Genomic DNA, 26,177 nt, shown 5'->3' with positions numbered 1-26,177 from the left:
CTTTTACTTGTTGTTCCATTATTTTCTTTAAAGATATTTCCTGACTTTCCTTCTCAATTTTCCACTGGTTTATGATTTCCTGTAGGTCATTCTCCTTAATTTTTTCTTCCACCTTTTCGGTCACTTCTTTCATTTGACTTTTAATTTCTCATTTCAGAGCCTCGTTCCTACTATTATCCTCACTTTTCAACCTCTCATTATCACCCTTAAGCTGTTTTAATTCCTTTTTCAACTCATCTATCTCCCTATTGTTTTCCTCGTTGGCTTTCCTTAGGTTTGATACTTCCTGGTACATTATCTTATATTCGCTTTTAAGTTCTAATAGTTCGTGTACGATATCACTTAGATCTCTACTCCTCATTATGTTTCTGTATCTGGGTTCTCTATCCATCTCTGTTCTTAATAATCCATTTCCTTCCCTTTCAAACCCAGAAAATCTACTTACATCTAATTTTTGGTATTCTCTTGGTGTTGAAGCGAAGAATGATTTTTTTTCTCACTACTCCTTGTGGAGTTTCGATTTTTGTTTCTTCCAGGCTTCTTTTAGTTGCGTCCCTGGATTTAGGGGTTTCCATTTTTAAGAACAATATAAAAAAAAAATGAAGAAAGAAAGTAACAGAGATACAAATTCGACCTACATTGTTTCACCACGATTGCACAGCTTACCACTCCGCGTATAAACAACAAGGCCGCCGCTGATCGTTTCTTGTTTATATTTTCGCTCGTAAGCCAGCGCTCCGAAAATACGTGCTGCTCCGACCGTGTCTGGACCGTGTGTGTGTATTTACCTAGTACTTACCTAGTTGTATTTTACGAGAAGGGGAGCTATGCTCGTGGGGTCCCGTCTTCATATCTCATTTTATCTAAACTATTTTTAAATTCATGTATTGTTTTTGCACACACCACTTTCTCATCTAACTTGTTCCAACTGTCTATTACTCTGTGAGGAAAGCTGTTCTTTTTCAAATCTCTTCTATAGCTGTCTTTTTTTATTTTCTTTCCGTGTCCTCTTGTATTTCTGTCATCCCATTTTATCAGATTCTCTCTATCAGTAATTTCTATGCCTTTCATGATTCTGTAAATAGCTATCAAATCTCCTCTCTCTCTTCTTTGCTCTAGTGTCTGTAGTTTAAGTTTTTGTAGTCTCTCTTCATATGATAGTTTTGAGAGTGTTGGTGCCAATTTTGTAATTGCTCTTTGTATTCTTTCAAGTTTTTTTATACATTTTTTTGTACTTGGTGACCATATCGTTGCTGCATATTCCAATCTTGGTCTTATCAGGGTGATTAGGATTTTCCTCACCATTTCTTCATCCAGGTATGTAAATGCCACTTTGATTGTTCTTATTAAATTATAAGTTTCTCCAAAAATCTTATTTATATGTTTCTCAGGTGACATATTATTCATAACAATGACTCCCAGGTCCTTCTCATTTTCTACTTTTTTTATTACTTCTTCTCCCAAATTATATGATCCTGTTATTCTGTTTTTGCTTTTTCCAAATTCCATTATACTACACTTTTTTGTATTGAACTCCATCTCCCACTTCCTACTCCATTCCTGTACTTTATTTAGATCTCTCTGTAGTGATTCACAATCTTCTTCAGTTTTCATTCTTTTCAGTAGTTTTGCATCATCTGCAAAGAAGCTCATATAGCTTTCAATTCCTTCATCCATATCATTAATATATATAGCAAACATTATTGGGGCCAGAACTGTTCCCTGCGGGACACCGCTTATTACTTCATTCCATTTTGAGTGCTGGTTTCTTATCACTACTCTCATTTTTCTTTCTTGCAAAAAGTCTTCCATCCAATTTAGCAATTTACCTTGTATTCCTCCTTCATATTCTAATTTCTTAAGCAACTTCTTATGTGGTACTTTGTCAAAAGCTTTTTTTAGGTCTAGAAATGCACAATCAGCCCATCCATCTCTTTCTTGTATTATATCTATTAGCCTTGAATAGAAACATATTAAATTTGTGACGCATGATCGTCCTTGTCTGAATCCAAATTGCCTTGGATTTAGTACATTGTTTTTTTCCAAGTATTTTACCCATCTACTTTTGATAATTCTTTCACAAATTTTTGCTATTGTACTTGTTAGAGAGACTGGTCTATAGTTGGTAGGGTCTTCTTTATTTCCTCCTTTATATATAGGTACTATATTTGCTTTTTTCCAATCTTCTGGAACTTTTCCTTCTTTTAAGGAACTGCTTATTATGCTATGTATTTTGTCTGCCAGTTCATTCCTGCATTCTTTCAGAATCCAGTTTGCTATTTCATCTGGCCCATGCGATTTTCTGACATCAAAATTACCCAAGTGTGTCAATATTTCATTCTTTGTTACTTCTATTTCTTCCATAGGGGGGACTTTTTCTTTCCACTCAATCTCTTCAGGTTGTATATTTTCCCTTGTAAACACTGATTTAAAATGTTTGTTCATAATTTCTGCCATTTCCATTTCCTCAGTGTATTCAACTCCTCCTTGTCTTAATTTCTCCAAGTCTTGTTTTTCAGTTTATTGTTTACAAATCTGTAGAACAGTTTTGGTTGATCTTTACACTTTTCTATAACATCTTTTTCATATTTTCTTTTTTCCTCTCTGCACTTTTGTACATATTCATTTCTATAACCAGTATATATTTTCCATTTTTCAGGTCTTCTGTCTTTTTTCCATCTGGTCCAGGCTTTGTCTCTTTTGTCTTTTAACTCCCTACAACTTTTGTTGTACCAGCATTTTACGTATTCTTTTTCTTGTTTTTGTCTTGGGACATACTTTTCCACTCCTTTTTTGTAAATTTTTGTCAAAATATTCCATTTCTCTTCCACTGATGTTTCTTCTTTGTATATTTCTTCCCAGTTTTCTTGTTGGAAGAATTTTCTTATTTTATCAAAGTTTGTTTTTTCATACATCATTCTTCCTTTTCTATATTGTTCATTTCTTTTCATATATTTTTCTTCATTAAGTTCCAGTTCAATCAATATGTGGTCACTTTTACCTATTGGTGTTTTATATTCAATCTTGTCCACTATTCTAGTTTCAGATGTAATTATTAAGTCTAGTCTCGATGGTTCTTCTTCATTTCTATACCTAGTGTTCTCTTGTATCCATTGTGTCATTGAATGGTCAGTAATCATCTCAAGTAGAGCATTTCCCCATGAGTCATCACCACTCTTTACTGTCATTTCTTCCCAGCAGATTTCTTTGCAATTAAAGTCGCCCATCATAACTATTCTTCCTCCGTCTTCCATTATTTTAGTTAATGCTATCTTTGTGTCCTCTAACATACTTTTATGTTCACTCTCCTCCCATGAGGCTGTTTTCGGAGGCACATAATTGATCACAAATTTTCTGCTCTTCTTATCTCGGTCTTCCACTTCTATCATAATCATCTCTACTGTATTCTTTCCATATATGACACCTTTCACGTTTATATCCTTCTTAGTCAGGAACATAACTCCACCCCCTTGTTTTTTCTCTCTGTTTCTAATCCAATAATTGTATGCATCATGTCCTACACTGTTGGGTGGTAGTGGGCCTTTTAATTTTGTTTCTACAATTCCCATTATGTCCGGTTCTTTTTCTTTCAAATAATCATTCAGTTCATTCAATCCTGTTATCAATCCATCTATATTTGTGTAAGACGCTCTTAGTTTTCTGCCACTTCCATTGTGTTCTCTGTTTCCCTTATGTTTTTCTTTTGTAAGTCGAACTGCTTTATTTTCATGTTCACTACTCTCCAATAGAATCTCTCTTTCTCTGACTCCGTTCTTTCCTCGTTTTTTGCCTTAGCTTCAAGTCTTTTCTGCTTTTCTGCCTCTCTTTCCTCCTTATTCATCTCTCTTTTTATCCATACCTTTTTATATTGATCATTTGTTGCTAGTTTCCCTGTTTTGGATAGAATTTTCTCTGCCGTTGTTTGTGACCTGAATTTAATCTTAATTGGTCTGGTCTTATCTGTACTATATTTTCCGAGTCTGAATTTTTCCTCAATTTCCTTTATAATTTCTGGTTCATCTTCCTGGACTAATTTTAATAAACTGCTTACTCTTTCATTTTCCTCCTTGATTCTTGCGGTTCTGTCTGGGTTATGTTTCTCTTCCATTCCTAATATAATTATACATTTCTTTTTGTCAGCTAATTCTCTTACTATATTCTCCTTCTGTCTCATCACTTTAATAACTGAGTCTTCATTATGTTCTTTCAATTGCTGTTTGACTATGTCAGTGAATGAAACCTTATTCCCTTCTTGGGTTGTTCTCCAATTTTTAGTTTCTTTAGCTATTGTCTCTCTGTTTTCATTACTATTCTTCTTCAATTTCTCATTCTCCTCCTTTACATTTCTTAACTGTCTTTTTAGGTCCTCTATTTCATCAGTTAAGTTTCTGTTTGCCTTCTCTAGTTGTTCCAACCTTTCAATTCTCTGGAAAATGGAGTCAACATTACCTAACCTACGTTCCAAGTCCTCGATCACCTTATCAACTCTCTCCTCTAGTCTTATCAGTCGGGGGGGGTTGTGTCCCCCCCACCCTCTTTAAATCCCTGGAACATATTCTCGTCACTTTCTACTGTATTGCTCCTCTCTATACAACTTCTAATCTTTACATTTTTATTAGACATTTCATCATCGCTCAGTCTTTTGTTTACCTTTCGCTTGTCTGGCTGGGCCAAGTCTACTCCCTCCTCATTTCCTTCCATTTCCCTCAGTAATCCCTCCCCTTTTCCTCTTTCCCTACTTTCCCACTACTCCACGAGCAATTTCCCCCCCACCCTGTAAAAACACTAGGCACTTCTCTTTGCGTTGGGATCCACAGACTTCAGTTTTCTTCAGAACGTCATCCAAGCCGTCCATTCGTTGAAGTGTGTGTGTGTGTGTGTGTATACAGGTATAGTATATATATACAGTACCTGTATATGTATATATACTGAAATACAGTACAGTATTTAAACATTCAAAAACTAAGAAAAATGATAAAAATGAAATTAAAAGGCATAAAATTGATAAACAGTAAACAACTTGTATATAGTAGTATTCAACATAAAAGGGTACTTAATAACGTAACAGATTGATATCATGTATCCTCGTGTCGGCCATTTTGAATGGGATCCGGCTTACGACCAATCCCACTTACGACCGGTTGGTCAGAACCGATCTAGGTTGTAACTCGGATAGTGACTGTATATGTATATGAAAAAAGGGGAACAGATTCTCTTGTATGCAACTAGAATTAAAAACAACAGCATTCTGATAGTTAATAATCTTCTTCCTTGTATCCTCCAGTTTTCTGACAATGAACTGGTCATTTGGGAGTTGAGCAAAGGCTATTTTACCAAAATCATCCATATATTAATCAACATTTCTTCTACGATGAGACATCATCAAGAATAAAGTCTGGAATATACAAGAAGTACAAAAATTAACATAAAAACTTAATCATTTACAAAGACATTACATGACGGGAGCAATTATCACAAAAATCAAATGACACTAGAATGTACTGGTGTCAATGCTTATACATTGGTGAAGACCTGAAATCTCGTGCTAATTCTGTCAGATTGAAGGAGGGGAGGGAGAGGGGGGCTGGTTTACTGATGCACAAGAGAGAGAGGGAGGATGTAGGGGGTGAGGAAAGGGTTGGTCTACCTAATGCACTGGTGGTGGAGGCAGGGTATACCTGACTTACATGTAGCCATATATATATATTTTTTTCAATATATATTGCTTCCAAAAGTTTTAGTCTGTACATGTCCCTATCATTAGCAATTATTTTCATGCAGTTAACTAAGTCTTCCTGGCTTACTACACTGTTATGATAATGCCGGAAATGATGTTTGATAGCTCCATCTTGTAGGTGAATAGAGACACGTCTACTGAGGCTGCACCTCATATGTCCAATATTGGTGGATTTGTAAGGTGCACAGTCCTCGATAGAACATAGAAATTCATACATTGCATTGGTTTTAGAGGTAGCCTCAGTATTACATAAATTATTTTTCTTAACCATAGACCTTGTTTTTGGGTTGTAATAAATTACTGCATGTATTTGTTTGTCTTAGTGATATCTTTTAACACTTTTTCATCTTTTAGACCTCTGTAAAAATGTTATGATAATAAATGTTGATAGAGGTAATGGAGTTGGATAGTACAAATGTAATTCCATGTGATTTACTGGGCACTTTAATCTAGTTCATGGAGGTCAAAGAGGAGTTTGGCTACCTTATAGAAATAGAGCAATATTGAGTTACTGTCTTTGTGGTTCCGAATAGAGGAGTACTTCTTGTCGGGGTGGGAGTATGTTGTTGGAAAGAAGTGTCAATAAAAAGAAATTACAGTCTTCCCATACTGTGCAGTGCTGATTTCAGTTGAAAAACTTCAGTCATGGTTTTGAGGGGGCTTCTTGTATTATTACTTCAGCATTTATGTGATGTCATTAGTGAGAAAGGTGTAACTCATTATTAATGCTGTTGATAGATATAAGGTAGCTTTTATGTTTATAGGACAGTCTGCTACTGTTAAGAATGATTGATGAAACATCAGGAAGAATTTGTACAAACCATAATAATTATTACTACTGTATGCAAATAAAATTATTATGATGTAGTGTTCTTTCAATGTTATTCCTGTTCTATAGAATGATAGAATTCAGTTGTCAATTTCATGTCTATCTTAGGAGATAGTGCAAGGATGTATATTCATTAACCATTGATACTTTTGAGAGTTGCTCATAACTATCTCAATTTCATCTCAAAGATACATGTAAATTTGATTCTGTTGGGCTAGAATTTTTTTTTCTTTTACTGTTGAGAAAATTTGCAAGAAAGATAGGTACATTCAGCAATCATGAGAGGGAACAAATATATGAAGAGACAGTAGTGGTCATTATGAAAGAGTGAGCTTTGGCCCTATTCTAGAAACCAGGTAGTCCCATGGAGCCATACCACAAAGTAGAAGTGGGGAAATTTGAACTTCTTTCATAGGTTGTTTGGCCGGTGATACCTTTTTTCTGATCCCTCTGTCCTTTGACTTGACACCACCACAGGAGGAAGGTGGAGCTCTTTAGCAGATGCAGCCACCATGTTGACATGTACCATTTACAGTGCTACCCAAAACAAAACCCTTCCAGATAGAAGACAAAAAAATATTTTTACTTAAAGAATTACAGGCTAAAACAGTGACCCTAGCTTCCTTCTGCTGGATATCATCTCTATTTGGCACCACAACAGAACCAACACAGAATCACCCTGGCAAAAGACATTACTTGTGTAAGCTGAATCCACACATAAGATGCAGCAGAACACCTGCTAATACTTCAGACTCCTTCAGTCACTTATGGGCTGAACCTCTGGCTGTTGCCATTCTCTTGGAGGCTGCAGGTCTTATGAAAGAGGTAACCAAGACAACAGATTAATTAGTAAAGGTACTTATAAAGATCAACCAGATTGACAGCATACTTCAAGAAATTATATTTTAAATAGATTGCAATCCAGAGTTAGTTAAAGAGTAATGTCAGGACTAATATATATGTGATTTTTTTTTTTTTTTTAAGGGATCAAAATCCAGTCAAAAGAGGACCAACCCCTGGAGTTGAAAGTAACCACAAGTGTTAGATACCAAACCCTGGGAAATATCATGCTGTAATAATGAAATGCCACCACCTGATATGGTACTTCCAATAGGGGCATTCACTTGCAGCATTCATGCATTGATCTATGTCAGTGTCTTTCCTACACACAGTAGTCTTGTGTCAGTCATTAGCCTACAACCCAAGATCCCCTTCGTTAATGTCCATGTGAATTCCCAAAATGGCCAGTATGTCACGACCCACTTATGAGCCAGGTTAATCATGACACAAAAACAAAAAAGTTAAGGATGTGCACAGGTGAGACGAGTGACAGAGAGTTCAGGCAGAATAATAAAACTGTTAAGATTAATCATTTGCAATGATAAAATAAACACAACACAATTGGACATAGAATAAGAACAATAGCAATATACACAAATAATAAAAAGATAATCTTATACATGTTTCATGAATCATAAATGGGAATATAAACAATTACCGAGTAACTAAATGTGCACTTGTATACAGCATGTAAGAGCAGATGGCGAATTGAAGTCTTGAATATGGTGTAGACAAGCTTTGATTCTGGTTGCCAGAAGTCTCACCAACATATAGCTGTCTGGTCTGCTCTACAAGTCTGAGGAAAGGCTGATGCATAACTTATGGCAGGGGAATCTTCTGGTAGTCGGGAACACGTAGGGGATTTGTTGATGTTTCGCAGTCGAGAAATAACAGATTGTCGAGTCGCACTCAGTCCAACAGCAGTCAGGAGATGTCTGAAACAATTCAGGAAAACGGAAGGCTTTACACTTCGCATAGAGATTGCCAAATTACGGGTTCAGTACGTGTGGTCCAACGTACTTGTTTAGTTGAATTGTCGCAATCAACAAATGTAGAAAAAATATTATGTAGATTCTGATGAGCTGTGGGTATCTGCTTCTTTTCTTTCCTTCTTTCTCTGGTTCTCCCTCCGTTCTGGTTCTATCTGCTTCTCTTCTTTGGTCCTCTTTTGGTAGTCTCTTTTTCTCTTTCTGCCCGGCCTTTATATAGTGTGGGAATCAGTGCTTACGTTTACGGAATGCCGAAACATAACTAAAGTAGGTAGTTTAAACACCTCCAACTAATGGAAACGAAGAACATTTTTTCATGCCGAATTATGTATATATATATATATATATATATATATATATATATATATATATATATATATATATATTTCTGAACTGGGCATCATGACAGAACGTATTTCAAATGCGCCAGAACGTATTTCGAAATGCGCCCCAACAGACTGGTATTGCGCAATGTTTTACACATGAAATACAATTTATAACATACATTAATGATAATACACAACACATATTCATGCAAGGCGTGCCTTAGAAATACAAACAGGAGGCTTTATTCACACAAGGGTGTGACACAGCACAGCCACGAGATTCTATTCATGCCAAGGACGTGACAGGTACAAGGCCACTTTGTATAGGAAAGACAGAGGACAATGCATGAATGCTGTAAAGATGCATTTACTGTGTGTGTCGTGTAATTAAGTGAAAAACAAATAGTTTTTTTCACAAAAAATCCTCAAACTGCAGTGTGGTTGTCATAATGAAAAAAACATATATTCTAACGCAGAATCGTCGACTATGGTAAAATTTTCAGGGCTTAAGTGACCTTATCATTATTTTGTCAGCCTTGTGGGCGGCAACTCCAGGCTAGAACTGCCGCCTCCGAGCATTTGCCCCCCCCCCCTTCCCCTATGTGGGGGCCCTGCCTATATTACTATTACCCATAGCTCCACCGAGAAAGTGGCCTCAACAATATGGCGCCAAGCTTAACACGTAGGTATTTCCGGGAGGAAAACTATTAGATTTTCCCTGCAGGATGTCGGTAACTTATCATTTCCACCAACCATGGTGACGGTGCACTGGGTGTCTCGAAAGCCTCTTAAGGGTCTAGAAACGCAATGAAGAAATGAGAAAAATTTTGAATAAATAGATTAATGAATAGACGAATAATTAGATGAATAAAATTGACGGGTAAATAAAATTAACGAACAAATATTTATTTTGTCAGGAGGGTTGGATCGGGGAAAGGGATGTGGTTCCCAGGATATTTGACAATGTGCGTTCAAGCAAGCGTTCATTTTCAACATGTCACTGTGGGTTCGAATAACTATATATAGGGAGTAGCATGATAAGAAAAATGTTGGATGGTCACGGTTCTTAGGGATTTTAGTATATCTTATTCCACCCTCTCTCGCTGTAGTTTATTGTGTATCTTCGTCGTCTTTTATTTTTATACATTCAAGGAATACTTTAATCTGTCATGAGGTATTGTGCCATCCCTTTGTAAAATTATTGTTATTACTATTATTATTACTATCATCATCATCATCATCATCATCATCATCATCATCATCATCATCATCATCATCATCATCATCATCATCATCATCATCATCATCATCATCATCATCATCATCATCATCATCATCATCATCATCATCATCATCATCATCATCATCATCATCATCATCATCATCATCATCATCATCATCATCATCATCATCATCATCATCATCATCATCATCATCATCGTATCACTTGCCTTAGTGTGTTTACTTGTAGATTTGTATTTTCTTTTCGTTGTATATCAAATGTAAAGTATATCCTCTATACCACGAACTTGTCGTCAATGAAGCAGTCTCGAAATGTTTCTCATTTATTAGGTTTGAGATATTTTGGCACCATTTCTGTACCTCCTGGCCGACTAGAATTGCTTGCAAATTTATCTGATTTGGAGGCCTTTTCTAGCTTTAGAATAATATAAAGCCTCATTCCCTCGGCTAAAATTGTCTAACATAATTTCATGTACTGATGTATTATTCTAGTGTGTTATTCTTAATACAGCATTTGCTTTATACAGCTGATGTAAAGACATGGAGCAAACGAAAGAATACGCAGTATGGGGAGCGGATGTACTCTCAGTTGTCCGTTGTCCTTTGTGCAAGAAGGGGGTGTCCAAGTGGCCGAGAAGATTTTGTCATCATCGTCGTCGTCGTCGTCGTCATCGGCGTCAATCACTTGGAGTTTCCTGTACATCTTAGGAGTAAGTACTAAACTTAGCTTCCTAACCATGTCCATAGTATGTATGTATGTATGTATATATATATATATATATATATATATATATATATATATATATATATATATATATATATATATTAGATGCGACGGAAATCTTGGCGTTCGTTATCTTTTTCTGAAGAATTTCAGTTCTTCTAAAGAGGCGTTTCTCATCCTTAAGGCATGCATCCTTGAACACGCCCTAGGCTCTTTTCTCCGACTGTGCACAAAAGAAATACCTTTTAGAATCCCAAGAGGACACATGTATGTACAGACAAATGGCGTGGCAATGAGATCCTCTCTTGGGGTCTTCTTCGTCAGGTTCTTCATGGGAACAATAGAAGAAAAGGTCTTGTCTGAGAAGAAGCCTAGTATCTACTGTAGTCATATAGACGACATCTTGTTCAAGTTCAGTAGCGCTGATGAATTAGAAGACATCCGCCAGGGACTCGTGGAAGAATCAGGCCTCGTTTTCATCACCGAAATTAGCATCAACGGCTCGCTTCCTTTCCGAGATGTACAAGTCTCCCAATGTGACTCTGGATACAAAACCAGTGTCTATGTGAAATCAACCAACAATGGACGGTGTTTAAATGGATAGAGTGAGTGCCCCGTAAGATACAAAAGGTCCACTATTTAATATGCGTATGTCAGGAGGGCGCTCACCAACTGTTCAGACTGGACATCTGTTCACCACGAACTTGAACGGACCCCCCAAGTTCTTGTAAACAGCGGTTTCCCTAACTACATTGCTGAGAGATCTATCAAGGATGAAGTCGATCGACCGTTGGTACTTTGGACTTGACCCCGACGCCCCAAACAAGACACACGACATAAAACTGTTTTACAAATGCCACATAACATCGGCGTATAAAACTGAAGAAAGAGTTAGGAAGACTATCATCCGCCGCAACGTAAACCCAATACGCGAAGCTAAATGTCTTCATTTTATTATCTTTTACCATTCCAAGACGTCGTCCAACCTTTTATTAAGAAACAACCTCTTCCCTCCGCCCAGAATCCCTCTAGAGGAGAAACGTCATCTACATGCATACATGTCAACACGAGGACAGTGGAACTCGTACTTCTTGTGTGGGAATGTGTCGACTACTCGCCTCTCCAGACGCCTCATTTGCCACCTACAAGCAGGATCCCTCAAGAACCACCTTAACCTACACGACTATGGGATCCCCCCGACGAGAGAACTACTTGTGAAAGGCACCATAATCATGGACCTGGATGACGATGCCTATCGCCTTTCCTTATTGCAAGTCCATTATATAAAAGATTGATCACACTCAATCAACATCCAGAGTGCTGATCCCCGGACCTTTCCTCTAGTAGAGTTATCTCGTCACTCGTCCGATAAGGCTCCCCACGGAGCGCCATATACTTAGTTGCTCAGTAGTATCATATTGACCTTTCCCAGTGTTTTTTTTTTTTTATAACCCATGTAACAAGATTTATTCAGTTGGAAATGTAACAAGAGTTACGAAACGTCCTGCTAGTGAGTAGTAGAATCGACTTTATTCGTCTCTACACCCTACACTTTCGGAGAATTCCTGTATTCCTTAACCCATTCAACTCCGATGACAAGATGTCTTGTCATTTGGTCAAATAAAACAAAAAATCATAAAACACCAAAATGTTTGATCAAACACCAGAAAAATATGACGTCAATCCTCGCTTCGCTCGCAGCGAAGCGAGGATTGACGTCATATTTTTCTGGTGTTTGATCAAACATTTTGGTGTTTTATGATTTTTTGTTTTATTTGACCAAATGACAAGACATCTTGTCATCGGAGTTGAATGGGTTAAGTAAGGATGAAAAACGCTTCTCCAGGAGAATTGAAAGTCTTCAGAAAAAGATCATCAACGCCGAGATTTCCGTCGCATTTAATACTACATGCATTAGGGAGATGTTGCTGCCAAAATACACAAATATTATATATATATATGTATATGTATATATATATACACATTTTAACAACCACAATGCACTTTAATTCTAAGCCATCAAAGGCCAGCATGCTTGAAATTGAAATGTGGTACTGCCCAGGACTCGAACCAGGCATCCTCATGACAAGTGCGACAGTGACCTTCCAACTCGGCCATCAAGCATGCCACGAAGCGTGGACTCTGGGATGGCTATGTTGGGAGTACTGTCGTCATGGTAAACACGGTCAATAATGTAGTTGATAATGCGCTCAATTGGAATGTTTGTGAATAGCTTTTCTACGTCCAACGAAGCTATGATACCATTAGCACTATCGTATAATCATCTATTTATCTGTACACATATATACGGGGGGGGGGGGGGGCTTTCTGTGATAGGGCAAATACACAGGCTCAAATTCTGTGCATATATGTGAGTATAACCATGCATAGGGATTTCGACCTCTGGGCAGAGTGATTCAGTAGTGAGATTCACAAACGGATGTCAATATTGGTTGCTGGACTGTTCTCTTATCTACTTCAAATATCACAGGATGTCTCCTTGTCCGTACACTCGCGAGGTGTGTGTGTGTGTGTGTACGTGTGTGTGTACGTGTGTGTGTGTACGTGTGTGTGCGTGCGTGCGTATGTATTTACCTAATTGTGTTTACCTAAGTATATAGAAAAGGAGAAATGTCCGTCGGGTTTCGTCTCCTATTCTCTAATTTTCTTCTCTAATTTTCTTTTGTCATGTTTAGCTTCAAATTCATGTACAGTTCTAACTTAATCTATAGCCTTGATTTCCACTGATCATGTACACATTTGACCCCGCACGTGTGTGTGCGTGTGTATGATTCACCATGGACTTGGATCACGTGCTGAACTCGTGATCAACAGCTATTTCCCTTCCGAAAGAGAGTTCAGAGCTCATATATGACCGATTAATGGTTAATGCTGTGACCTTACACGCACGCACACACACACACACACACACACACACACACACACACACACACACACACACACACACACACACACACACACACACACAACTCCCCGCCCACGAGAATTGGAGTAACGACTCGCAGCGCAGCGATACCGAAATCATTTCAGCCCTGGGTGGAATTCGAACTCGGACCGCCGTGGTGATGGCCAGGAACTCTACCACTGCGCCATTGAGTCGCGCGCGCGCGCGCGTGTGTGTGTGTGTGTTTATTCACTTGGTTTTTGGATCACGTGTTGGGCTCGTGATCGACAGCTATTTCCCTCCTGGAAGAGAGCTCAGAGCTCGTAGGTCCGATCTATGGGTAATGTTATGACCTTGCACACACACACACACACCCAACTCCCCGCCCACGAGAGTCAGAGTAACGACCCGAAGCGCAGCGGTACCGAAATAATTTCGGCCCTGGGAAGGATTCGAACCAAGAACTGCGGGCCGCTATGGTGGCAGTTCAGCGCTCTACCAACTACGCCACCGAGTCGTGTGTGTGTGTGTGTGTGTGTGTGTTTGTGTGTATTCACCTAGTTGTAGTAAACAGGATAAGCGACATTTTCTTGGAAGGGTCCCGTCTCTGACCTTACGCTGTTCTTTGTCTCTGGATTCATAATCATGTAGAGGAAATTGTACTTTTTATTAATGTCGTTCAACTCCGATGACAAGATGTCTTGTCATTTGGTCAAATAAAACAAAAAATCATAAAACACCAAAATGTTTGATCAAACACCAGAAAAATATGACGTCAATCCTCGCTTCGCTCGCAGCGAAGCGAGGACTGACGTCATATTTTTCTGGTGTTTGATCAAACATTTTGGTGTTTTATGATTTTTTGTTTTATTTGACCAAATGACAAGACATCTTGTCATCGGAGTTGAATGGGTTAATGTCGTTCAAACGTCCAGTTCCTTTTAATCTCATCTATTGGTGAATGTGTGTGTGTGTGTGTGTGTGTGTGTGTGTGTATGTGTGTGTGTGTGTGTGTGTGTGTGTGTGTGTGTGTGTGTGTGTGTGTGTGTGTGTGTGTGTGTGTGTGATTCATCATGGTCTTGGTCTTGCATCACGTGTTGGATTCGTGATTGACAGCTATTAACCTCCCGGATGAGAGCTAAGGGGCTCGTATGACCGATCTATGGGTAATACTGTGACCTTACACACACACACACACACACACACACACACACACACACACACACACACACACACGCACACGCACACACACACAAACACAACTCCCCGCCCAAGAGAGTTGGAGTAACAACCCGCAACGCAGCGATACTTAAATTATTTCAGTCCTGGGCGGGATTCGATCTCGGACTTCCGTAGTGGTAGCCGGAAACTACAAACCTACCAACCGCGCCACAAGTTTTATGTGTGTGTGTGTGTGTGTGTGTGTGTGTGTGTGTGTGCATGTGTGTGTGTGTGCGCGCGCGCGTGTGTGTGTGTGTGTGTATGTATGTGTGTATACATATATACATACACACATACACATACATACACACATACAAATACATACACACATACACATAGAAACACACATACACATACATACACACATACACATACACACATACACATACAAACACACATACACATACAAACATACATACACACATACACATATATACATACACATACATACACATACATACACATGCGTACACATATACATACATACACACACATACATACACATACACATACATACACATACATGCACATACATATACATACATATACACGCACATACACATACATATACACATATATACATACATATAGATACACATGCACACAAATACACACACATACACACACATACATACACATACACATACATACACGTACACATATACATATACATACATATACACACACATACACATACACATACATATACACATATATACATACATACATATAGACACACATGCACACACATACACACACATACATACACGTACATACACATACATACACATACATACACATACACATACATATACATATATATACACATACATACACACATACATACACACACATACACACACACACATAGGCACACAACATACACACACACACACATACACATACACATACACACATATACACATATGCGTAGGTGTGTATATGTGCATGTGCGTATATGCGTATGTGTGTATATGCGTATGTGTGTATATGCGTGAATGCGTATGTGTGTATATGCGTAAATGCGTATGTGTGTATGTGCGTGCGTTTATAAGTGGGTGTATATGCGTAAATACGTATATGCGTAAATGCCTATATACGTAAATGCGTATATGCGTATATACATATATGTGTATATGCCTATATATGCACATATACATATATAGGCATATACATATATACACAATTACACATATACGCACTTACGCATTTACGCATATACACATATACGCATTTACGCATTTACATGTATATATATGTGTATATATACACACGCATATACGCATTTACGCATATACACATATTCATTTACGCATATACGTATTTACGCATTTACATGTGTATATATGTGTATATGTATATATGTATATACGTATATGCGTATGTATGTATATGTGTTTATGCATATGTGTGTATATGCGTATGTATATGCGTATATGTACATATGTATATGCGTATATATGTATGTGTTTATGCGTATGTATGTATATGCGTATGTGTGTATATGCGTATATAATGCGTATGTGTGTATATGCGTATGTATATGCGTATATGTACATATGTATATGCGTATATGCGTATATATGTATGTGTTTATGCGTATGTATGTATATGCGTATGTGTGTATATGCGTATATAATGCGTATGTGTGTATATGTATATGTGTATGTATTGCAAATACAGTGTTTCGCAAGAAAGTCAAGCATAAGTACACATGGGAGAGGGTGGTGGAGGGAAGGGTGGTAGATAGAGCGCTAATGGATTTTGTAGTGGTAAATAGGATTATGATAGGAAGAGTTAAGGATGTACATGTGCTAAGGGGAGAGGGTGGGGGAATATCAGATAATTCTTTGGTGGAAGGTAAGTTGAGAGTGGAGGATAGGTGGAGAAAGAGGAAAGGGACAAAAGGTAGGGAGGTTCTTAGAGTGAACTCTTTGAATGAAAAGGAAAATGAGAAGGAGTAAGGAAAGAAGCTGAAGGAGGAGTGGGATGGAGTAAAGGATAGAGTAGAGTTGGGTGTGGAGGAGGAATGGGGATGGTTCAAGGAGAGAGTCATAAAGTGTGCAAGGATGGTGTGTGGAACAAGAAGGACAGGGGGAAATAGAAGAAAGGGTAGTGAATGGTGGGATGAGGAAAGAAAGAAGGTTGTAGAAGAGAAGAAGCGAGCTTTCACAGATTGGTTACAAAATAGGACGAGGGAGTCATATGAGACGTACAAAGAAAAGAAAAGAGAAGTAAAGCAAAAGGTAAAGGTTGCAAAGAGGAGAGCAGATGTGAAATGGGGTAGGAGTATGACAGAAAATTTTGAAAGTAATAATAAGATGTTTTGGAAAGAAATTAAGAGAGGAAGATGAGGCGAATCAAGTAGAGAAGAAAAGGTTAAAGGTGCAGATGGAGAGATGATAATGGAAGAGAAGGCAGTAAGGGGAAGATGGGCAGAATATTTTAGAGAGTTGCTAAATGTGAAGGGGGATAGGGAAGGAAAGATAGCTGCAGTGGGAAATGCGAAGAAAATGAGAGTGATGAGTGAGGAGAATGGAGGAGAAATAAGGAAGGATGAGGTGAAGGCAGTTGTTAAGATGATGAAAGCAGGTAAGGCACCTGGTCTGGATGGATGCCATGCAGAATGTCTGAAAAAGGGAGGTACCGTGATGGTGGACTGGTTGGTGAGGTTATTTAATGTTTGCTGGAGAGAGAGTAGAGTGCCGGAGGACTGGAGGAGTACCTGTATAATTCCTCTTTACAAGGGAAAAGGGGACAAGTGTGAATGTAGTAGTTTCAGAGGGATTAGCTTGTTGAGTGTAGTTGGGAAGGCTGGGAGGATCTTGATTGAGAGGATTAGGAGAGGAACAGGAGTAATTGGTGAGGAATAGTGTAGATTTAGGACAGGTAGAGGTTGTGTAGATCAGACCCTTGTGGTAAGACAGATATGTGAGAAAGCTATAGGAAAGGGGAAGGATGTTTTCTGGGCTTTTATGGATCTGGAAAAGGCCTACGATAGGGTAGACAGAAAGGCACTGTGGGATTTATGCAGATATACGGGATAGGAGGAAAGCTTTTGGGAGCTATCAAGAGTTTTTATGAGAGTAGTAGAGCTTGTGTCAGGATTGGAAATGGAGAGAGTGAGTGGTTTGAGGTAAAGGTGGGACTGCGTCAAGGATGTGTTATGTCGCCCTGGCTGTTCAACTTATACATGGATGGGGTGGTGCGAGAGGTAAATGCAAGGGTAGTGGGAAAGGGATTGGAGATGGTTAAAGAAAATGGAGAAAAGTGGGAGGTGAGCCAGCTGTTGTTTGCGGACGACACTGCGCTTGTGGCAGGATCGGAGGAGGGACCGAGGAAGTTGGTGGCAGGGTTTAGGAGAGTATGTGATAGAAAAAAGCTAAAGATAAATGTGGGTAAAAGTAAGGTGATGAGATGTACAAGGGGTGAAAGTGGCAGTAGACTGGAAGTGAGCATTAAGGGAGAGCTACTGGAGGAAGTGGATAGTTTTAGATACTTGGGTGCAAATGTGGCAGGAAAAGGTGGAGTGAAGGTGGAGGTAGAATGTAGATTGAGAGAAGCGAGTAAATGCCTTGGTGGATTAAAGAGTGTAATGAGGAATAGACATTTGGGAATGGATGCGAAGAGGAGACTGTATGAAAGAGTGATTGTGCCAACACCACTATATGGGGCAGAAACATGGAACATAAGAGAAGAAGAGAGAAGGAGTTTGAATGTGTTTGAGATGAGGTGTCTGAGAAGTATGATGGGGGTTACTAGGCTAGATAGAGTGAGAAACGAGGAGGTGAGGAGGAGAACAGGGGTGGAAAAGGAGCTGGGAGATAGGGTTGATGAAAGAATATTAGGATGGTTTGGACACATGGAAAGAATGAGTGAAGAAAGACTAGTAAAAGAGGTATGGAAGGCAGATGTGGAGGGAGTGAACATGAGGGGACGTCCTAGGATGAGGTGGATGGATGGGGTGAAGGGGGGTTTGGGGAGGAGGGGAATGTTTGTTGAGGAAGGACGGGAGAGGACAGAAGACAGGAATGAATGGAGAATTGTTGTATATGGATGATGTTGTGATTGCATGAGGTGGAATGGGCGGGGGTGGGTGGGGGTGAGGTAGTATGTGTGAGCAAAATTTGACGCAGCCCGAAGGGATTTCTCCCCGTCCTCTCCTTTTTTGCAAGGGGGGGCGGAGAGGGGTGGGTCGCCGATTTAATGAAGCGGCCTTGCTGTGGATGTGCTGTGTCTTGCGTTACTGCCTCTGACCCAGGGCAGTGGACAAGGTGCAGGGATGACCCGTCATCCAGGAAGTGCTCAGATAAGAGGGAGGGTGGAGGGGTGTGGAGTGTATTCAGGGATGAAATGGGTGAGAATGATTTTATGCCTTTCCCTTTTTGGCTACCTCCCTTGTAAGGGGGAAGAAGCCTTGGTATATATATGTATACATGTATGTGTGTATATGCGTATGTGTGTATATGCGTATATGCATGTGAGTATGCGTGTGTGTATATGCGTATATGTGTGTATGCGTGTGTGTACATGCGTGTGTATATGCGTATGTGTGTATATGCGTGTGTGTTTATGCGTATGCGTGTATATGCGTATGTGTGTATGTGCGTATGTGTGTATATGCGTGTGTGTGTGTATATGCGTAAATGCGTATATATGTATATGCCTATATATGTATATGCCTATATATACATATATAGGCATATTCATATAGGCATATACATGAATATGCATATACATATATACGCATATATGCATTTACGCATATACGCACATATATATGTATATGCGTATGTATGTATATATGCATATGTATATAGATATAAACTTGAATCCTACATGATGTTTATGCATCCAATAAGTTATTTTAAAATTCTAGATTTACATACAATATACAAATGATGAGCTTAAGAGATATATAGCAAATATAGAATATATGTATTTATCCAAACATATATCTACGAGTATATGCATATGTTGGAGATGCGCGGCAGGAGATTGTTTTTCGGTCGTTGTGCAAATTATGACAAGCTGAGGGGAGTTTGCAGGAGTGACGTGGCAGAGGTTGGCGCGGTCGTGTGAATCATGGGATGCTATGAATGAGGCCTTTAATTGTTCAGCTGTTGACTCAGGATGGCTGATTTGATTGATTAATGTGACCAAACTTGGATTTTTGCTTATTGTTTCTTTAATAAAACAATTCCCGAATTTCAATATCTCAAAAGGCCAATGGTCACCAGATTACATAACCACCTTGGCAGTTAATAAATTATTTCCTTACATTGTAAAAGCGGTCGATTTACCACATAACCCGCGTAACAATATAGATGTCACATGAGATGTTTTGTCCATGTTCCCTAACTTTACCTCTCTCATCTGTATATAAGATATGTATGTTCTCTTGTCTATGTATTCCGCTTGAAGAGGATCACAGTAAGTGATCGAAATATACGGAAATTCGTTACTTCCTTCTTTTCTTAAAGCCAAATAATAGTGGGTTTTTAGTGCAATTACTAATGTGTAACGACATTACTGGACAGAGAATGGAATAAACTTAAGGACTGGACCATTTGTAATTTTCCTATGAAGTCTCATATATACCCCAGTTTCCGCAGTAGTACTGCAGTTTGTAAAGTTCCTTGCCAAAGGCGTTATTCAGTATAACTTTTCACCTACAAGTGTAGGCTAGACATATGGGAAAAAACTGGGTGAAAATATAATTTAAGCCAGCACCACAAACAAATTTATTATTATCATTTATGAACGGAGGCAAGGAAACTGGACACTGAGCACGGCTCCGACTTTGTATACTATAACTAGGTAAATACAATCCACCCATCTCTCTCTTTTATACAGAATATTCGCCACCCTTGAGAAAAAGCGTAAGAGATTGCCAAGAGTTGTGTTAATGCATGTATGTATTTTACTTACATAATGGTAATATGCATAGAAGGAGCTACATTTATAAGGTCCTGTCTTTTTCTCCATCATAATTAGTTTTGAATTAGCTTTTGGTTTTAGCTTGGGCATCTTGTCTGAAAATGACATATTCCAGCAGCTTTGGCAAAGTAAACACCGTTTGAGGTGAATGTGTTGTGTCTTGTTGTAATGCTTTTGATCAGGGGAGTGAGCCAGGGACGGGGAGGCGAGGTATAAAGGGACAACATATGGGTGTATGTCATGAAAGGGTCACCCCATTTTCAAAGGGGAAAGGGACTTAGGTATGTGAATGTATCGTTACTGTGCCCCATGAATATCGACCAGAAAATATGAAGTACCATTATCTGTGAGAGGGGTAAGCACAGTTAGATGTAAAGTCTTCCCACAGTTAATTGAGACTGTCTGGCTTATCAGAAATAATGATAATAATAGATAAAAAAAAACAAACTATTACAGTTAACTGACAGATTTAAATATAAAAGCTAAAATTTGTATTTATCTAATTTTCAGGGTAGATGGGCACCATGGATTACCTCCTGAGATGTGGCTTGTCAAGGATTACAATAAGTAAGGAGTGTTTTTATTTATTCTTGTTATTATTTAAGGTTTGCGGGGCTGTCACCCATTCGGGCCTCAGCCTTGCAGCAGTCCAGAACAGTTCATACATGAAACAGGTGGTGGTGTCTACATGATATCACTGTTAGGAGTAGCGATATTCAGAGGAGATCAGGAAGGACACCCCTCAACCTCAGGTTGACCGGATTGTGGACAACTGCCCAGGATGTAACACTTCACCCCATACCATTCAACACGTCATGGAAAACTACATTATACACAATCATGCGCGCAAACAACACAACATACACTCCGTAAAGGATTTGTGGGAAAACCCCGTTTTGGCCGTGGCATTCCTTGGGGAGACGGGAGGACTGCTCGGACAGACAGTCTAGGGAACAACAACAAGAACAACAACAAGAACAACCTGAGGCGGCGTCAGGTGGAGGATGTGTCCCCAAGAAGGTGAGGGTTACCTCCGAGAGGTAACCCTCAGCTTCTTGGGGACACATCCTCCACCTGACGCCGCCTCAGGTTGTTCTTGTTGTTGTTGTTGTTGTTCTTCCCTAGACTGTCTGTCTGTCCGAGCAGTCCCGTCTCCCTCCCCAAGGAATGCCACGGCCAAAACGGGGTTTTCCCACAAATCCTTTACGGAGTGTATGTTGTGTTGTTTGCGCGCATGATTGTGTATAATGCAGTCTTCCATGACGTGTTGAATAGTGAGATGCCGTGCCGCCCTGCTGAAGTGAGTGAGTGGCGGGCTAAGAACTGGGTGAAGAGTGGCTGTGGCTCTGCATTTTAGCAGGTAGTAGTAGTAGTAGTGGGGGGAACTGTTTCTCTGCGGCCGGCCCCACAAAGTTTGCAGCATTCATAACCGTCTCTCCCCACGTGGAATACTTGCCACACACAACAACACCTAAGGCAGATCCTGTGGAAGATAGATTCTACCCTTTTACCAGGTACAAGGCAGGTGGGCTGCCTTGTACCTAGTGAGTGACAAGGTAGTATCACAGCGCTGATTCTGAAGCGTTGCTGCTCTGGCCAGCCCTGGCCATCAATATGGCTTCCTTGATGCTAACTCCCTTGATCTATGTGATCGTGGGTGCCAGGGACTGTGTGGCTTTGCTGAACCACGTCGCTGCCTTGGCAGCAGTATTCGCAATAGTGTTCCCTAGGATCCCAACATGACTGGGGATCCAGTGAAACTTTGAAGACCTCTCATCCCAGTGCAAGAGATTTAGCGAGAACTGGATTGACTTTGTTAAGTAGACGTCATTCGTTATCTTCCCTGACCGGATGACGTCAACAATACTTGTACTTATCAAATTGTGTTTTTCTTCTTCTTCATCTGGCTTCTTTGCCTGTGCTGGTAGTCTCTTGCTACATACCTTCAACATGAAGACTAACCTTAGAGTTGTATTCATGATAGGGCATTGCGCCCTCTTGGACGAAGCAAATCTCATAAGTGGTGTAATAGGCAGTATTCTGGTGACCTTTGCTCAAACAGGATGTCTTATTCCATTTGATGGATCAATACAGACTCAATGCCTCTTTTGAAAATCGGACATTACCAAAATTGGACACACTGGAATTCGCTTCCGAGAAGATCATCCCTGCCCTCAAGTGAGTGAGGACGTCCCTGCGTGTAGGCAGGTTGTTTTTGACTACCTTGGAGGCAGGAGCAGGGTTGCCGCGTTTTCTACACTGTCGTGTAGAATGGGAGTGTTGCCATACCGGGGCATACATTTTCCTCGGGCGTGTGCAGACTTTCATAGCAAGATATACTTGTCAAACTTTGACAAAATGTTGGTTCTAGTTTTTTTTTTATTCTTGAATGTATATAAGGCCCCCATGCCCTAACATATTCAGTAAGATATAAAAATTCCTTTTTTTTTTTAATATATTATTATCGCTAAAAGAAAGCTGAAACTTTAGCGTACCGTTTTTTTTCTACGCCGTAAAAACGTATCTTTTAGGGTACAATATTTTATAAGTAACACAATTACCAATAAGAGTCATATTTTGATGTACCATTTATTATTTGATATCTAGTTCTAAGATCTTTAAACAAAAGTTTGAGTTTTTGAATGTTTTGAACAACCCGCTGATATGTAGAAAAAATTTCCTCGTGTCCTTGGGGTGAGGTAGTATGTGTGAGCAAAATTTGACGCAGCCCGAAGGGATTTCTCCCCGTCTCCTTTTATGCAATTGGGGGTCGCCGATTTAACCCATTCAACTCCGATGACAAGATGTCTTGTCATTTGGTCAAATAAAACAAAAAATCATAAAACACCAAAATGTTTGATCAAACACCAGAAAAATATGACGTCAATCCTCGCTTCGCTCGCAGCGAAGCGAGGACTGACGTCATATTTTTCTGGTGTTTGATCAAACATTTTGGTGTTTTATGATTTTTTGTTTTATTTGACCAAATGACAAGACATCTTGTCATCGGAGTTGAATGGGTTAATAAAGCTGCCTTGCTGTGGATGTGCTGTGTCTTGTGACACTGCTTCTGACCCAGGGCAGTGGACAAGGTGCAGGGATGACCCGTCATCCAGGAGGTGCTATGATAAGAGGGAGGGTGGACGGGTGTGGAGTGTATCCAGGGATGGAATGGGTGGGAAATATTTTATGCCTTTTCCTTTTTGGCTACCTCCATTGTAAAGGGGGAAAAGCCTTGGTATATGTATGTAGTATTTATCAAGAATAGATAAAGTTCTTTAATGACAGAACTATTGAAAATGACAAATTAGTATAAAATAAATTTAAAATTATAAATTGGTTTACTTAAAATTAGAAAGCTAGATTATGGGCTATTGCCCGCAAATCATCAACGACGTTGCTATATGAAGGATATCTTTCTACAATGTTTTTCTATCCGTTCAGGAGAGTCACGATATTTTTTTTTTTTTCTTTCTTTGTGGTTGAGATGAAGTACCAGCCAAGTAATGATCGACTTTGACTTTATTATAGTTTTGTTCTTTCTTCAGGCAGTCGAAAAACTTCCAAATATTAGGGTGGTGTCCAGCAACCTGTGTCTCAAATGTCCTATGCCATCCTTCAAGTGAATTATTTGTTTTTTGCTAAAGAATGTGAAAGGGTTTTCGTAAACATCACCAATTATAATGAAAACATGGAAAATGAGAACTACTGATGAATGGGACCTTTCGCAGTCAGGCTCGTAGATTCCTATTAGCGCTAGAATTTTCAATTGTCTCGGAATTCACAAGGCAAAGGGGTGACTCAGCTAATTTGGAAACCAATATTAAAAAAAAAAAGATACGCCATAAATTGCTGCATAAATGTATTCAAAATTAAAAACATGACTCATAATGTTACAATTTTTACTTACTTGTGTGTGATAAGGCTTTGTTAATTTGATTATAAGGTAAAACTAAAAATAGGTTATTATTTTTTAATTATTTTTACTGAAGTAACTATGAGCAGTAAAAATAAGAGGATATTGATTTCGGTTTGTGCATTTTATCCGAGTGTTGAAAAATAATGGATATCACTGTCACGTCCTGTATATGAAGATAATGGAATAAAAACAACAGTGGTGGCGGACGTACGAAGTTAACAAAATTTTTGTAAAAAAAAAAATAGCCTCTTAGATCTGCTGGGAGCTATTTTCAAACAGATATGACTAATTATACGTGTGCCGTGGCAATCTGCACGTCAGATTCAAGAAAAAATAAGAGGGAGACAAAGTTTATCGTATCGAAAAAAATAAGTTTTCGATCCAAAATTATATTTCCGATACATTACATGGATTTCCCTAATGATTGGTGCATTCAAATGAAAGTATATATCAGTATACGTCCATTGAAGTCGGTAGAAAATGACAAATTGCTTGGCTTGATACAATTATAGGCTGTTTTACGAATATCATCTGTGATTATAGAGGCCCAAACAATACTATATGCCGTTTGCAATCATGAAATTAATTGACTTGTATTTCAAACACAATAATGTACAACGATACACCTCTGTAAGCTTATAAAACTTGCCCAAAAAAAGTATTTATTTTCCGGCAAGAATTACAAAATCTGGCGGTCTCTGGTATCAACTTGCTCACTGCGAAAGGTCACATAGTGTTTAGTAATGAATTAACAAGAAAAATATCGATACCAATTGTAATTATAGAAATAAAGATTATATAGAAAATGAAAACAACTGATGAATAAAGATATGAATAAATCCCAACAACAATAATAATATCACCCATTATAATGAAAACATAGAAAATGAGAACCACTGATGTAGGGTCGATATATTGTCGTCAGGTTATCCGGGACTGACTGAACCGTCCGCGACTGTCTGAACTGTCTGTGGGAGGTTCTGCTCACGTCTAGTACATTCTATGGGTCTCCATTCCTTAACCCATTAAACTCCGATGACAAGATGTCTTGTCATTTGGTCAAATAAAACAAAAAATCATAAAACACCAAAATGTTTGATCAAACACCAGAAAAATATGACGTCAGTCCTCCTCGCTTCGCTCGCGAACGAAGCGAGGAGGACTGACGTCATATTTTTCTGGTGTTTGATCAAACATTTTGGTGTTTTATGATTTTTTGTTTTATTTGACCAAATGACAAGACATCTTGTCATCGGAGTTTAAGTCAGTCCCAGATAACCTGACGACAATATATCGACCCAACATCAGTAATTCCCATTTTCAATGTTTTCATTATAATTGGTGATGTTTACGAAAACCTTTTTACATTCTTTACAAAAACCAAATAATTCGCTCGAAGGATGGCATAGGACATTTGAGCCACAGGTTGTTGGACACCACCCTAATATTGGGATTTTTTTTTTTTTTTTTTTTTACTCCCTGAAGAAAGAACAAAACTAGAATAA

At 38.9% G+C, this 26,177-nt stretch overlaps 1 protein-coding gene across 1 annotated transcript in view; it reads left to right on the top strand.

The window, feature by feature from the left end:
* The window catches only part of LOC143030414 (receptor-type tyrosine-protein phosphatase alpha-like), a 292,993-nt gene that overhangs the window by 27,358 nt on the left and 239,458 nt on the right, over positions 1–26,177 (top strand). Inside the window, exons 3-4 of the mRNA XM_076193561.1 lie at positions 10,491–10,673; positions 21,264–21,320. Of these exons, the coding sequence (XP_076049676.1) occupies positions 21,269–21,320 (52 nt within the window). The 5' untranslated portion in view covers positions 10,491–10,673; positions 21,264–21,268. The remainder of the gene's footprint in view (positions 1–10,490; positions 10,674–21,263; positions 21,321–26,177) is intronic.

This window comes from Oratosquilla oratoria, chromosome 12 (assembly GCF_046742065.1).
Source record: "Oratosquilla oratoria isolate Oo_2021 chromosome 12, ASM4674206v1, whole genome shotgun sequence".
In the NCBI taxonomy this organism is placed as follows: domain Eukaryota; kingdom Metazoa; phylum Arthropoda; class Malacostraca; order Stomatopoda; family Squillidae; genus Oratosquilla; species Oratosquilla oratoria.
The sequence above is the reverse complement of the archived record's forward strand: the minus strand, read 5'-3'. Positions and strand labels throughout refer to the sequence as shown.